Source organism: Calliopsis andreniformis, chromosome 7 (assembly GCF_051401765.1).
Source record: "Calliopsis andreniformis isolate RMS-2024a chromosome 7, iyCalAndr_principal, whole genome shotgun sequence".
Taxonomy (NCBI): Eukaryota; Metazoa; Arthropoda; class Insecta; order Hymenoptera; family Andrenidae; genus Calliopsis; species Calliopsis andreniformis.
Window position 1 is genome coordinate 12,079,738 of NC_135068.1, and position 15,729 is coordinate 12,095,466.

Here is a 15,729-nt window from a genome sequence, read left to right on the forward strand (position 1 = left end):
AGGTCGAATATAATAATAATCTAGTTATAAATAATTAAAATTGCACGGAAATATTTTATTTAAATGAGCTAGGCTTTTAGCTTTATCTTAACTTGTTATTGACACGTGGGAACGTTGCTCGATACACCCCTGGAGCCAGAAATATAACCTATAATCTATCGAAGGAACATAACCTATACTGTTCATTTTATGATTCAATATTACTGTGGAAAGAATGAGAAATTCAATGCTTTTTATGCCTTAAAGACTTACTTAGAAAAGAAATAGTGTCTACCTATAATAGTTTCATGTTTTGCTTAGGAAAAATTTACTGGAATTCAAATAAGACTTAGCTCTTTGCACATGATTGTTAAATAATTGTTTAACACTATGCCTACTCTATTTAATGGAGCTAATTCTGACTCGGATGAGGAGCTGAAGATAAACACAGACTATGCTAAAAATTATGACACCTGGAGGCAGAAGGAAGAGCTGAATAAATGTGAGTATTGCAGAATAATTCAAAAGTATGTTTCTTATCATTTTCCTGAATGAAAATGTTTGCACTTCAGTGAAAACAAAGTATGGAAATATCAGTGAAAGTGCATCATCAGATGAGGGTTCTGATTCCAGTGGCTCCTCTGAGGATGAAGAAGAATCTGTACGTATCATCTATCCTATTTAATAAATTTCTTTATCATTTTTTAATACACATACTTTTACAGAAGTTGACTGAACAGTTTGACAAAGAGTTCTATAAGACACTGGCCTACTTAAAAAACAAGGATCCAAAGATTTATAACCAGGAGGTAACATTCTTTGATGAGACTAATAAAACACAAGAAGAGCTCAGTGAGAAAAAGAAGCAGAAGACAACTGAGAAATCAAAGAAGGAGAAGGCTGTCTTCTTGAGAGACTATGAGAGGAAAATTATTGTGGAAAGAGATGGAAAATATAGCGACAGTGAGGATGAGAGTGATCTAAAAAAGAGTAAAAAAGAGTCTAAAAACATTACATACGTGCAGGAACAAGAACAATTAAAAGAGAGCTTCAAGAATGCATTAGATGATGAGGAGGAGGAGGATGCAGATTTGTTGAAGCCTAAATCTAAGTCTGAAATTGAGAAAGAAAAGGTAAGCTGCTTGAAGATTCTAAGTAATTCATTACAGAACACATTTTCATTTCGATTTTCTCAGGAAGAGGCTGACTACAAGGAATGGCTGAAGGGGCAAGAGTCAAATATAAACGAAAAGGAGCAGGAAGAACTGAAACCCCTCCGCGATTTCTGGTCTAATCCTAATTTGGACGAGAATGAGAGGTTTCTAAGAGACTACATACTCAATAATAAGTATTTAGACACAGAATACTCAGGCCTAGCCTTAGACGACGCCCACGTGCACGATAGCGACGAGAACTTATCAGAAGACGAAAGGAACATAGAGAAGCAGGAAGAGTTCGAGCACAAGTATAATTTCAGGTTCGAGGAACCTGATCAGGAGTTCATCAAAAGGTACCCACGCACCATGGAGAACTCTCTGAGGAGGAAGGACACGCGCAGAGCACAGAAAAGAGCTGAAGTGAAGAAGAGAAAGGAGGAGGAGAAGCTGAAGAAGAAGGAGGAGCTGAAACAGCTGAAGGCACTAAAGAGGAAAGAGATTGAGGAGAAGATAGGGAAGCTGAAAGAGATTACAGGCAACGAGGACATACAATTCAACGACATGGACCTGGAGGGTGACTTCGATCCCGCTGAATATGACAGAAAAATGACAGAAATTTTCAATGACGACTACTACGCGGGTGGCGAAGAGGATGTAAAGCCAGAGTTTCCAGACATCGACGAGGAGCTAGAGATCGAAGACACCTGGGACAGTTATAATCCAGGAGAAGCACCTTACGAGGCAAATGGCGAAGAAGAATCTGGAATGCCTCACTGTGAGGATCCGAATTTTAATGTAATAGAACAGTTTTCTAATATTTTATACCTTTTATTCTTAAACGACCACAGATTCACAGACTTTTGTTTCAGATGGATGCAGATTACGATCCCCTGAAAAGTGCGCAGGAAGAAATAGAAGGAACAAAGAAGAGAAAGCGCAGAAGAAAAACGAAGTTCGCTGAACTGATAGCGAAAGAAAAGCCTAAGTTCGATCCTGCACAGTACAAGTCTTACGAGGAATATTTCGACAAGTACTACTCTTTAGATTACGAGGACATGATTGGGGATATACCTTGCAGATTTAAGTACAGGAAAGTTGTGCCAAATGATTATGGTTTGAGTGTAGAAGAGGTTAGTTTGAAAGAATTCCATATAATTATGTACAGAGAATTTTTACAATTTAATTTCTTCTTAGATACTAATGGCAGATGATAAGGAATTGAACAAATGGTGTTCTCTAAAGAAGGCTCTGCAGTATAAACCAGAGCACGCAGAGTTAAACGACGTTCGAATGTATAAGCAGAAAGCTAGAAATGAAGCACTGAAAAAGAATGTGCTCAGGAGTTTATACAGGTGAAAAGAGAAGCTATATAAATTCTCAAATAGAAGTTATATATTTTACAGTGTGTTCTTTTCCAGTAACCCTGAGGAGGAGGAAGAGTCGACTAAACCTGAGAACGCGAGCAACTCGACTAGTACAGAGACCACAGAGGCGAAGAAGAAACGCAGGCGGAAGAAGAAGAAATTGGAAGCTGGAACCGAACACGAGGCGTCTGCAAATAATGAGAAATCTATTACTAACGATAAGAAAATTGCAAATAATATAAATAACACGCCAAAGGAGTCCAAAAATGCTCCCAAAATTGAGAAACGAAAGCCTGAAGAGCAGCAGCAGACGTCAGAACATCCACCGAAGAAGAAACGCAAAGTTAATAGCATTACTGAAGACCTCAGTTCTATAACCACTAAATCCCACACAGAAGAAGCTGCAGAGAAACCGAAGAAGCTGAAGTTAAAAGAAAAACTGAAGCAGAAGCAGTTCAAGAAACTGAAGAGGAACGATACGAAGAAAGAAGGCAATGATTTTGCTTCCCTAAACCCAGAGAGGTTAAAGATGTATGGCATCAATCCCAAGAAGTTCAAAAATAAATTAAAGTATGGGAAGAAACAACAATGATGAGCATAGATTTGTACATATTTGTTATTAAAATAAATTCTTCTGAATCACAGACATGTCTTTCTTTTCTATCACTCACTACACGCCCTATTTGGTATCAATAAACATGCAGGGTGATCGAATAACTAAGCCCTCGAGGAGGAGTGGTCTTGGGGCGAGTCCACCTCGACATGATAAACGACGTTTGCGGATTATTAGAACCGTGGCAGTCTGTTTGCGTTTACTCTTCTAAAATCGTCTCTAATCCCGCCCATATGCTTCCACCGACCACTTCCATGTCCCACCATTTGGAGCAGGGCTCACTGAGATACAATAATTCTCTTCTTAGCAAAAATGAGAAAGAAAAATCACAAAATATTTTACTAATTAGTCTATAAATCCTCCTGCATTTAATAATAAAAGATGAGAAACAAAAATCACAGAATATTTTACTAACTGAACTGCAGATCCTTCTATATTTAATAATAAAAGATGAGAAACAAAAATCACAGAATATTTTACTAACTGGACTGCAGATCCTTCTGCATCTAAGAATAAAAAATGAGAAACAAAGTTTCAAGTTCATCTTCTTTTAATCAGAGAAGTCTCAAGTTATTTTCCAGCTGAGAACCAAGCAGAGTTCCGCGGACCTAAGAGATCTGCAAACGAAGGCTAGATCTTTCCACATGCGTCGGCGAGTGTCAGCCCAGCCGCAGCGGCTGGAATAATTTAATCGACAATAAAGCCAAGGTGTCTCTCACGAATTTTAGTTAACGAGAGGGGAGAGGATTAAGGGATGGCACGGTGCATGCGCCCATCGAAAGCGCTCTCCGCTCCCCTGGGTGCAATATATCAATTCCCCTTACCCCCTAAATGCTTGGCTGTAGCAGGTGGCTCCTGACGGCCAGCGTCGTTCGCACCCTTAATTCCCAATTAATGTTACGCCCATTGTAAACGCGTGTCATGGCTATCCTATGGCATTATTTCTTAAAAAACACGAGAGACACTGTTTCATATGGGTGTACCTTAGCTTAGAGTATTTTCCTGAATAATAGAAGAATTATTTCACGTGGGGAGACCTTAGTATTATTTTTCTGAACCCAGAAGGAATTATTTTACAAACTATTTTAGATTATTTTACATGGATTGCGCTTAGAATTATTCTTTTTGTATTCCAAAAAAATAGTTTCACATGAACAACCATTAGCATTAGTATTTTTGAATACAAGAAGAATTATTTTACAAACTACTTGAACTTATTTTACATGGATAGCCCTTATCTTACAATCACAAGAAAAATTACATCACAAAAATCTTTCACAAGATAAAGAAGAAGGGACGCAATATTCTTCGTGAATCAATCTCTTCTTCGCAGACTTCTTCCCAGAGTGCTCTCCTGAATGCTGTGCTCCAAATTGCAGGTGAAGATTCTATTAAGATCCCATTTAACTATTTCTCGAATGAAGGGTCAGCGAGGGGCCACTCAAAGGAAGAAGTACCTCCACCGAATTACAGGGCTATCGAGTTTCAGGATTACCGAATTTCACGGGCTAACGCCTCCATCTGGAACGGCGCAACACGGGGGGTGTAATTGAGGTATCATCCCTATCCACGTTCTAATTGGCGGAAAATTGTCAGGGCGAAGCGTGGAGCGTTAATTCGCAGTCATTATCTCCCTCGAAGGTGGTGCAGAGTAGTGTGACAGGTAAACACGATCGTGTGGAATGGTAAGACGTCTGAATATCTTTTTAAGGGGTTGCAGAGGTCGCTGTCTCGTTCCATCGTTGATCAGGCGCTCTTGATTCACCTCCAACTTGCATCAGAATCACCAGGTAGGTGGTCATGGTCCCCACAACCTGAAACAAAAAGCCAGATTTGTCAGTAAGATGAGATTTGATTGGTTCAGTAAATGTCACAGAATGGAAAGGGGTAAGAAACCCAGGCTTGCCATTGCTGGGACATTTTCTGTGTGATTGAGAGGAAATGTAGTTGGATATGCAGCTTTCAGGAGAGAGTAAGTCTAAAAGGGTGAGGAACTGGAGGAGAAAATTATTGAATATGTTTTCTTATTAAAAATGAAGAATTGGTTCTTGAAACGCAAGAATTCTTTCTTCAAACTTAACAATTTCTTTTATAAACTAAAGAATTCCTTCTTGAACCCCTCAGAGACTGCTTCTTTTCTTCTTTTTCATCTTTCTATCTAAATCTACCTTACCAACAGCAACACTAATTTTTCCAATCTCCTTTTCATTCTCTCCTCCAAATCACCACTTCAATTAAAAAGCTTTATGAACTTACACTCTGAAGAAAGTTATGGTCTATGTTCCAGAAGCCACAGGCTGTTAATACGAGGGGATTCTGCACCAACTGCAGAGTAAAATCTCGAATCTGAAGCAAAGATATACTTAGAAATATTCTATTCCTTCACCTAAAGAACTCAACAAGTACCTCTGCGCGAAACTCCTTGGTGGTCCAGGGTTTGTAGAGGTCGCAGATAATATCTCCAGTGCTCGTCGCCTGTGGACCAACAAGAACGATATTGCAAAATAGTACAGCCAGTCACCACTACCTCACGCATTTATTTTCAGCATAACTCGTAATACTATCTGCGTTTGCATGCAATATATACAATAATCAAACTTTCAAGTAGCCAATTTTTATTACAGCAATTATTTCAAGGAAATATTTCCAAATATAGACTCGAAAGAATATTAATTTATTATAGCGAAAGGAATGCAACTAACAGTGGAGATGATCTTCAGACAGCTGAAGTTCAAGGAGCCAATCTTCAACATCAGGTAGAAGAGCGAAATAAGTAAACTTAGAACCTCTTTTAGGAATATGCTCATCGTCAGATCGAGCCATATAGTCTTATAGAACGTGAAGAGGAGGGAGATAACGAGCACGAAAGAGATAGATATCGTGATGAGAATCTGCAGGCCATAGGCGTCGTTCGCCAGCCTGGTTGTTCTGATCAGCTCCAGGTGGATTTGCCTGGAAAGTTGGTCCACAGATCAAGGCAGGTCCTCGTTACACAGAACATGGGTGGGTGATTCCTCACCACTGAATCTCACTTTGCTGCTTTCATCAAGCTCGCGTTGCCTCTGTTGCCGCGAAGGCCTTCGTTCTTCAGCTGAGAATATTTCTTCGTCTCGTAATCGAAGATCGTTAAATGGTCCTCGTCTTGAGGCGACTGGCGGGACTTCAGCATGCCTTGGAGGAAGCTGTTCAACTGTTGGAACTTCAGACAGATGTGCCTTGCAGGGGTGGAAGAGATATGCAAGATTTTAGTAGGCTTTTTTTTAATATGGACCAAGGGATGTTTTCTTAGAAATAATTCTTACATTGTAGGGAGAGGAAAGGGTTCTTGAAGATGAGAGTTTTAGAGTGAACAAGAAAGAAAGTTGCAGGCTATAAAAGAATCAAGCTACAAAAGAATGAAAATCCAGAATGCTGGACCTCTTACCTAAGGAGGGCATAGAAGGTAATGTCGGTGACTTCGACGAGCAGCCACGGGACGTTCCAAGTCATTACGCAAAGTATTTTCATTAATATCGATAGCGTATCCACCATTTCGAAAAATAACGTGTACACTATCGAGAGTATAAAGTGGGCGATACAGATTCCTATAATGGAGAGTTGAAATCGATGCAGAGAATCGTAGCACCTGGGTAATCCCAGGTACTCCATTCTTTGGTCACACTTTTCTATCATCTCGATAACTGTTTTCAGCTCCTGTGAGGGAAATGAACAAAATCAGGAACTGGACTTACAGAATTATCAAATTTTCAAACCTAAATAGACATTCATTTCACTCTTTAGGTACCACCATTTGTGATTCACTTTTTATATCTTGTATATCACTTTTTACAGGTTCAACTTCTTATAAATGTATACAGAGATCTTCAGTCGTCTGGTGAGAGTTCAGGAATTTGCAACACAAGGCAGCTTCACTTTTTGTTATATATTCTTTTTATCAAATGTGTCTGGGTTAGATGTCTGACTTGGGATAATTCATTCTACTAATTTCCCTGGGCTTCCTCTGTCTGACTTGAGATAACTTATTCCACTAATTTCCCTGGGCTTGCTCTGTCTGACTTGAGATAACTTATTCTACTAATTTCCCTGGACTGGCTCTGTCTGACTTGAGATAACTTATTCCACTAATTTCCCTGTGTCTAGTTCGAGACTCATTCGCTAGCTTTGCTACGTCTGACTCTAAACTTATTCTACTGAACCACGAATTCACAGCAGCTTCTAAATTCTAAATTCTAAATTCTAAATTCTAAATTCTAAATTCAAAATTCTAAATTCTAAAAAGTTCAGCTTCTCAGACCATCAAAAACTGAAAGCCCCTGAAACCCTCTAACAAGTACGCACCTCTGTCTTAATCTTCGACGCGACGATCAGCAGAAACATCAAGCTAGCGTTATAGTAATACGTTATCTTCCAGGCCAGCACACTTTTCATTGAAATCATCGTGCTCTCAAATGCATCGCCATCGGCAACGCCACTTGCATAGTGGAACACATAGCTGAGGCCAGCTATGTAAATGAAAGAGTAAACGATCGCCAAGGTTTTCTTGTATCGAATATTAGAGAGGATGCATCCTAGTCCAACCACGAAATTCATAATTAAAATCGGCCTTATGGCTCTCGAGAAGCTCTGTGCCTTCGCCATCCTAGAGATGCAACGAGGCTCGACCTTGCACTGGCCTATTGGCTGCACTGGAGTGCAAACTGACGCTTGGGAAGAGGTGGCTATCGCGATGCACCTGCAAATTAATAGGCGACTAAGTAATGAGGATTATCGAATGACAACTGCTGGCTCACCTGGGTCGATGCTTATCACTTCTGCATGGTTATTAAGGATAATGCTTGCAGGGGAGCTTCTGGCAATTTTCTGTGCAGCAATTTTCTTTATGGTAATTGCACTGTTTATTATAAAAGCGATGCAAGTGTATTTTATTTAAATTAAAATCGAATATTCTTTTAACTGCGGCTGAATTCATTTTTCTCTCGATCAAAAAATTAACTTACTTACGCTATTTTCATGATTAATAGAAAATTATTAAGCAGGGGTGGAAGGTGGATCCTGGTTTATGTTTTATAGATAAGTTTATTATTAATTTAACACGTTTTTGCTGGGAGATTTGGTGCATTTTTATTTAATATTTGCGTTATTTGCCTCGCCAGTGTTCGTTTTTATTATCACCAAAGATAAGTGCGCATGCTAATCAGTTTTCAACAGAGAATTCTGTTAATAAAAGAGGGACTCATTGAAGGCTGCGAACATTTCACTCGAATTGGAACTCGCGTCCCACTGAATCATGATCACCAGATACGTCGTCACGAAGCTCACACACTGAAATCACCCACCATTTTTATAAACAATGCACGAAGCTTCTATGAAAAAGAAAGGATAATACGAACCCCTCGCAGGAAAGTGTAATTCAACTGAAAGAAATTTTTCTTCGCGTGCCCTATCTGATTGAACGACGTCTGTAACATGAACTGGAAAATCTGGACACAGAAAATGAATCTCTAAAAATACTGATCACTAAACACTGTCACATTCTGATCAATTTTCCTCACCTCCTCTTTTATATCAGGATCTATATCGTATATAGAGAGATTATAGATAATCTCTATTATCTTATTTACCTGAGAATGGGAATAAAGAGTGGGCAAAAATTGTAGAATTAAAATTACAGCCACAGACTTGTCCCCATTTCTGAGCCCTCAGATTAGAATCATTTCTTTTATGAAAAGTGTGATACTCTTTTTCAATCTCACCTAACAATGATGGCTCGAAAAATGATATTTTAATGGTTTAAAAATGGTCTTTAAGAATGATTTTAATTCGAGGGTACAGAAATAGTTACAGAAATGGTACGAAAGTTACCTCCTTCATGGTGCACTCGCAGATATAGCAAGTAGCAACTACTTTCAGGCAGTCGTAAAGCGAGTCACACAACGAAACAAACAACAAACTGTTAGTGTTTAAGAAGTGCACTAGTTTAAGCTGAATATAAGCATAATACGATTTAACAGTCAGCTCCAGAATGGTCCTGCCAATGTGCAGCATTAACTGCAGGCTGAAGACACTGTTCAACTCCTTCGCGATGATGCACAGCTGCAGGTGCACGAATCTTGAAGGAAACAACAAAATATGAAACAACGAAACCGCGACGACCTCCTTGAAATAATTTCTAAGAGGGCAGAATTCACCTTATTTCTTGCAGCAGATGCATTTTCCTCGCCGATCGGGTTCCATTTTCGCCTAGAGGCTTATTCAAAGGGAGAATCTTTGACTCACGAAGAACGTGATTCAGGAAGGACTTGTCTGAGCTTCTGGGCAACTTTCTGTGAACCTTTTCCTCTAAGCGGTTCTTTGCTTCGCCATCGAGGTCTGTTTCAAAATCTTCCAGGTTGAGCTTCGATAAGAGATCGTTCGTTTGCTTGAATCGTGAGCCCAGCCAGCTGTGTATAATATAGTTGCAATGTGGTACAGGGTGTTCAGGCTGAGGCAGGCTACCTGAATGTCTCCTCTGTCTTTAGTGACAGAAAATCGTCTGTGACCATTGTTTGAATTATTTAAGGTATTATTTTAGAAGGTGGAATATCATTTTGTGTGGGATTTTTTTTTAATTTTTAGATCTTCGTGTTATTAAAAATAGAGAAGATATTCAGGTGACCTGCTTCAGCTGGAACACCCTGTATAAATATAACTTGAGGGATATATTTAGAGGACTGGTGCCTCACAATTTTTAAACAATAATTTTTTCAATCTAATCTACTCCATTTTTATGGACATATTTTTACAGAAATTATTCTGTATTTTTATTTGTTGTAAAGAACCTATGACTATCCCTCGTTTCACTGTTTCCACTTACCTGACGCATAGGCAGAACTCGTAAAGAGAGATTGTACCAGCGAGTACACCGTAAGAATAACTCAAATTGCTCACGAACACCATAGCATTGTAAACAGTCAGGTTCCATCTCCCAAAAAAAAGGATGGTGAAGAACACATTTCCTACCCACAGACAGCCTATCACTATGCCCTTAAGAAACAGTCTGTGATAACTTATCACTGTCCCGAGACTCGCCAATTTCTCGTCGACGACTGCGATTTTTTTCTTTATCTCCAAGAAGTCCTAACATTGAAAAAAATAACTCCAAAAATAAGGAAGCTTAACGACAGGAAATATATTCGTGACAGAGCAAGAATATTTCAAAAATTCTCACCTGGGAATGATACAAACTGAGTATGATCACTAAAGTGGCGATAAAGCTGCACGATAGCGATAGAAACAAGAAAACAACGCGAGCGACAGCCTGTAGGTTTGGTACCAGGACGCTTATCGAATAAATAACACTGAAAATATTAAGCTGGCTCACGAGTAGTATTTCGTAGCACAGAACGAGCAGGAATCTCCAGCAATTCTTTGGATGCTGGAAATTCCTGAGCGCCAGGACGTAAGACAGTACAGTTATCATTCGAGTTGCATCGTCGAAATTTTTCATCTTCATTTTCAGGGGATCTCCTTTCCCTATTTTACAATAAATTTCTCTCCTTAATTCACACCTTCTCACTCGGGAAGCCACGCTAGCCACCAGCTGACTAATCCCTCGGTTCACTTAAATTGCATCGAGGCACGATACGATCGCAATTGCTTCCTTTTTTGCACTGGAAAGGAGGAGCTCGTTGTCAGAGCAGGAGGCAATTCATTTGCTCGGTGAGTTCGATTATAGTTATCGAGGAAATGATAGTGGGTGGTTCATGTTTAGGGAAATTGTGCTCGCTCTGGGGAATTGATTGGTAATGTCAGAGGTCACTTTTTTAATTGTTTCGTGATGGTATCTGGCGCGATGGATGTTGCGGCAGAAGTGAGTGCGGTGGGAATTAGTCACGATTAATAAATAATGTACTTAATATTCATAATTCTGTTACAACTGTTTTATTTTCACCATACATTATAATTTTATTAGAAATACTTTTGGTTTTTAATATCTATGAGGGTTGTTTGTTCATTCAAATGAATAAATAAGTATTAAATGAAAAATATTCAGGGCGAGGGGGAAGTATTTTTTGCTAAAATACTGTTGCACTGTGCTGGGATATTTTAGAAATAATAAGAAAGAATATTATTAAAAAATAGGAGAGTGAAAAATGGAGTGGAACTCGAATAAAAGACTCGCCTGGGTTTGTGTCTCAGGTGTGCAAGGAAATCAATACTCGTATCGAACTCTCTGAAGTTCAGTGTCTCACTGCATACCTAACACTTCCCTTTCAGACACAGAAGGAAATTATAACAATACTTTAGCCCTCAATATTATATAAAATAATAATAATAATAAAATAGAAGAAAGAGTCAGACACAAACAGTCAGTAGAATAAGCTCCCAGTCAGACACAAGAAGTCAGTAGTATAAGCTCATAGTCAGACACAAAAGCTCAGTCATAGAATAGGCTCTTAATCAGACATAAAAGATCAGTAGAATAAGCCTCTAGTCAGACACAAAATTTCAGTAGAATAAGCTCCCAGTCAGACAGAAAAAATCAGTAGAATAAACAAGAGCTTATCCGACCAGGAAATCAGACACAAGTAGTCAGTAGAATAAGTTCCTAGTCAGTCCCAAAATTTCATTAGAATAAGTTCAAAGTCAGACACAAAATTTCAGTAGAATAAGCTGCTAGTCAGACACAGCAAATTCAGTAGAATAACTCAGGTCAGACAGTGTGTTAATCAATTCCCTCAAAAACGATTCTGTTCCTTCTATCACTGAAAGAATTCCACCATAAGTTTCCATAAAATAAAACAGGAGAGGACAGAAGGCAATCACAAAGGGCGAGAAAATGGAAAGAAGAAAGGAAACCGATGACCCGTGAAGTTGGCTCTTTCGCTCACTCTGGTCCAAAGCCTGATGATGGCTAGTAACAAGGTGCATTCGATAGCAAAACGATGGGAGAGGAGCCATGCACTGGGAAATAGAGGATCTGGGATGCGTTTCATTCCTAGGGTGAGATAATTCCCTAGGGGCGTGGACCTCGGGACGCTGCGCTAATCCACGAAACGAGATTGATTTAAGAGCTCCTGTTGGATGTCTCAACCGTTTCGAATAACTACACTTGACCCCTCTAGGCGCTGATAACTTATCAGTATTAACAAGCGAAAATTTAGTAACAAAAAAATAACTTTTTGGTGCTTGAGGCATGTGGGAAAAATCAGTGAATTTTTTTTACTGTATGAAATTATGAAAAAAATATCAGGGAATATTTTTAGCTGTATGGAATTATCAAACTGAAATTGTGAAGGGAGTATTAATGAATTTTTTAACTGCATGGAATTAAGCAATCACATGATAAACCGTGTTTATTTTCTCATTTAAAAAAACATTTATTGAATACTGATTTAATTTACCCGAGTTTATTAATTTTTGTAAAATATTAGTCTCAGGGTCTCGGTTTCACTGTCCCCTTGGACACATAAAAAGATTGCATTCTTAATAAAATTATAGTATCACACAAAATACAAAGTGCTAATTTTTAATCTGATCACAATAATTCGATCACCCTCTGCTTTATTTTCCAGCTATGGAAGTACGAAGTCTGGAACCTTAAATCTGCCTTATGTACTCGCATTTGAATAATTACAGATATGAGCCTCCACAGGAGTTGAATTATTTTCAATTATCCAGTTAGGCCTCGAGGACGTGGTTCAAGTAGGCGATGTAGCAGATCGCCAGGCGGAGGATCTCGATTTTGGAGAGCTTCTTGTCTGGAGGCAGAGTTGGGAGGAGCTTTCGAAGCTCTGCGAAGGCCAGGTTGAAGGCCTCCACTCTGACCCTCTCCCTGTGGACCACCAACCATTCACACTTGAGTATTCTCAAAACACTAAATTGTTACGTACAGGGTGTTCCACAAGAGACGTCAGAAATGTTAAAAGACAGACAAATCAGAGTGATCAGAAGACTAGATTTTTATTTCAAATTTGCATGCAGGAAAATGCCACAGAGTAGTATAATACCTCAGACCATAAAAAATATAAAAAATGACCTGCAAATATATATAGTTATGGTACTCGAATGGCGAGGAAGATTTTTATTCCAGTTTCTTTTGTCTAAAACTGTCTATGAAAATATAAAATTGCGTGAAAGTCAGAGTCTAGTGATCAGAAGAGCTTATTTCTGAGACCTTTCTCGAGTTTTTACCGTGTGGCGTGTGCTGTTCGGTATTTTTGCGTGGCTCTCCTCCGTCGGCGTCTCTCCTCTCTGGAGAGGCTGCCTGTACCAGGTGCACTGACCCCATTGACCACCACTCCATGACCCCCGTTTGCCATCGTCTCTTATCTCTTATCGAGCAAGGTTCAAACAGACCTCTAGCGCTTTTCACTCCAAATAACTCTGAACCCTCAATCGAGGAATCGGTTCTTATCGAGAATAGATACTCTGTTCAGGAATGGAGAATCGAGAACTTTGCTGGAATTGAATTATTAGAAAAGAGAATGACAAGAGGAATTTAATTATTGGGAGAGAAATTGACAAATGGAATTTAATTATTCAGAATAGTGAACAACAAATGCTTGAGATATATGATTTACAGAGGGTGCAGTTGCACTGTAATTTTCATGCAAGTTAATTAGGAACCAGAAGTTAGAAAAAGTGGAAAAATTGTAATTAGAGAGAAATAAAAATTGTGTTTAAATGAAAAATAAATTTAGTGTACTCTAAGCTTCCCCTCGAGCTTGAGTCATCTATCGACACAATATTTCGACTTGTCGACCCCCTAACTACCCCCAGAAAAATAGGCAATTGTCAGCTTCCGTCGGAAATCGCTGGATTCCCTCAGGATCCCAAATTCAGAAGGGGTTTTCACCACCAGAAATAATAACATAGTCAAATATTTGCTGTAAGTGTTAGGTGAAAAGAAAGGGTTGAGTCTTGGGGGTTGAACATCCCCTCTTTCTAGGAAAAGTAGCTTTTACATTAAATATATATGACTAATTTCAGATTTTTCTCAATAAATATTTTCTACCAACAAATTTGAGATTTTTCCCAGAAATGAAATTTTAAAATTCGAAGCTCTGACTAACATTTAAAGGGATGTCAGTGAATAAATCAGCGAAAGAAGGACAAAACGAAAGAAAAAGTAGCTTGGATTCTCAAGGGGCTCTTAAATTCGAAGCGATTTTGGTGGCATCGAAAGCTGGCACTGTATTATTCAAAAAGTAGTGTTACAGATCCGCGGAGGAGCAACCACCCCCTCAATTATTAACAAAAAGCAAGCCCCTGTTCTCGTTCGATCTGATTCTTATGGTAAACCGACGATTCGTATGGACAGCTCGCGGCTGCTTTAATATTTCATGGAATTGGCCAGATTTCGATGTCGTTTCGGTCCTATTGACGCCATTTCGTTACGAATTTAAGAGTTTTAAGGGGGTGGAAATCTGGCTCTGGAGACGCAAGAAGAAGATACGATTGTTACAAATAAGGGTAGTTTTAATTCCTCTGGATTTCATTGAAATTTCAAGTGAAATAAAAATTGAGATGAAATTTGGAAGATTTTACTACCCCTTGAAATATTAGAGAGAAAAAAGAATTTTTTGTGAATTATTTCGCGGAGGTTGAATTAAGATTAAAAATTGAGGATTTTTCCAGGTTTAAGGTATTCAAAAATAGAAAAGAAAAGAGATCAATACTTAAACCAGCGATAATAAAATCGAAATTCGAGATTCGACCACCCCTTTGCGTCTTTAATGCCCTCGTAAAATCACCACCACAGTCAATCTCCTCTTTTTATTATAGATAAAGAGGACTCAAAGGACACAAAGAATAATTTAAAAAAAAATTCACTCACCAGGAAGTCATTGCTTCTTTAACTTTCACCCTAGGACTTCACCCCACAATTTTTCTAACCCTCTACCACAGTTTCCAGCACAGTTCAGGGTACCACGATCCTCTCAAGCCACTTCACATCCCCCGAAACTGCCTCAAATTCACCACAATTCTCCAAAATGGATATTTCAATCAGACATTCGCACCCCCAAAGCAAAATATTTTTACTTCCCTTGTTTCTCTTCAATAAAAAATACCAATCTACAGGGTGATTGTCAGAGGACAGATCTGTCAAGGACGAGCGCTCTCCGCGAGATCACCGCCGCCTCTGATAAGATCTCCAGCCAGGGGGTTGCAACCCCCGAAACAGTGGTCACCTCTTCATCCCCCAAACCACGCCCCTGAACACTCTCCCTCGTTCATCCTTCGTTTCTCCTCCACTTCTCTCTCTCCCCAGCATCCCTTGCGTCGACCAATGGCAGGGCTGCGCTCGAGGGGGTGAAACCGCCCCAGATTGGCCGCCATTGCGTCGGCGGCGAGGACGATGGGACGCTGAGGCTCGAGGAAGAGGACACGCGAAGGGGTGGACCATTTTATCGATCATGCCAGCTCGTTTGGCCCCTGGACCAGGAACTACCCTCCACCCCTTCCTCAGGGTTGCCTCTGTTTGGGCATGGGGGAGGAATTTTGCGTTGGAGTCGAATATTTAGTGTTGAGGGAAGGGTGGTTGGGTGGTTTTGAGACAGAGGTTCTGTTTAAGGGAGGGATTCTGTTTTTGAGGGTGTTTTGGATGTTTAGAGGGAAATTAAGATTGAGAAAT

At 39.4% G+C, this 15,729-nt stretch overlaps 3 protein-coding genes across 3 annotated transcripts; 1 reads left to right on the top strand and 2 right to left on the bottom strand.

The window, feature by feature from the left end:
- Positions 1-226: 226 nt before the first annotated feature.
- Positions 227-3,144, top strand: LOC143181547 (protein KRI1 homolog). Its single transcript, XM_076382004.1, has 7 exons — positions 227-481; positions 552-640; positions 705-1,112; positions 1,176-1,931; positions 2,006-2,266; positions 2,331-2,488; positions 2,555-3,144. The coding sequence occupies exons 1-7, from the start codon at positions 370-372 to the stop codon at positions 3,090-3,092; spliced, it is 2,322 nt and encodes a 773-aa protein (XP_076238119.1). The 5' UTR covers positions 227-369; the 3' UTR covers positions 3,093-3,144.
- A 1,205-nt stretch (positions 3,145-4,349) lies between these two features.
- On the bottom strand, positions 4,350-6,903 carry LOC143181428 (uncharacterized). Its single transcript, XM_076381811.1, has 8 exons — positions 6,898-6,903; positions 6,538-6,806; positions 6,416-6,482; positions 6,146-6,366; positions 5,816-6,065; positions 5,520-5,588; positions 5,370-5,459; positions 4,350-4,927 (listed from the first exon to the last, which is right to left on the bottom strand). The coding sequence occupies exons 1-8, from the start codon at positions 6,901-6,903 to the stop codon at positions 4,820-4,822; spliced, it is 1,080 nt and encodes a 359-aa protein (XP_076237926.1). The 3' UTR covers positions 4,350-4,819.
- Positions 6,904-12,545: 5,642 nt separating this feature from the next.
- LOC143181641 (helix-loop-helix protein 1) lies at positions 12,546-15,174 on the bottom strand. The gene is made up of 3 exons (XM_076382163.1): positions 14,932-15,174; positions 13,287-13,553; positions 12,546-12,927 (listed from the first exon to the last, which is right to left on the bottom strand). The coding sequence occupies exons 2-3, from the start codon at positions 13,412-13,414 to the stop codon at positions 12,774-12,776; spliced, it is 282 nt and encodes a 93-aa protein (XP_076238278.1). The 5' UTR covers positions 13,415-13,553; positions 14,932-15,174; the 3' UTR covers positions 12,546-12,773.
- Positions 15,175-15,729: the final 555 nt, after the last annotated feature.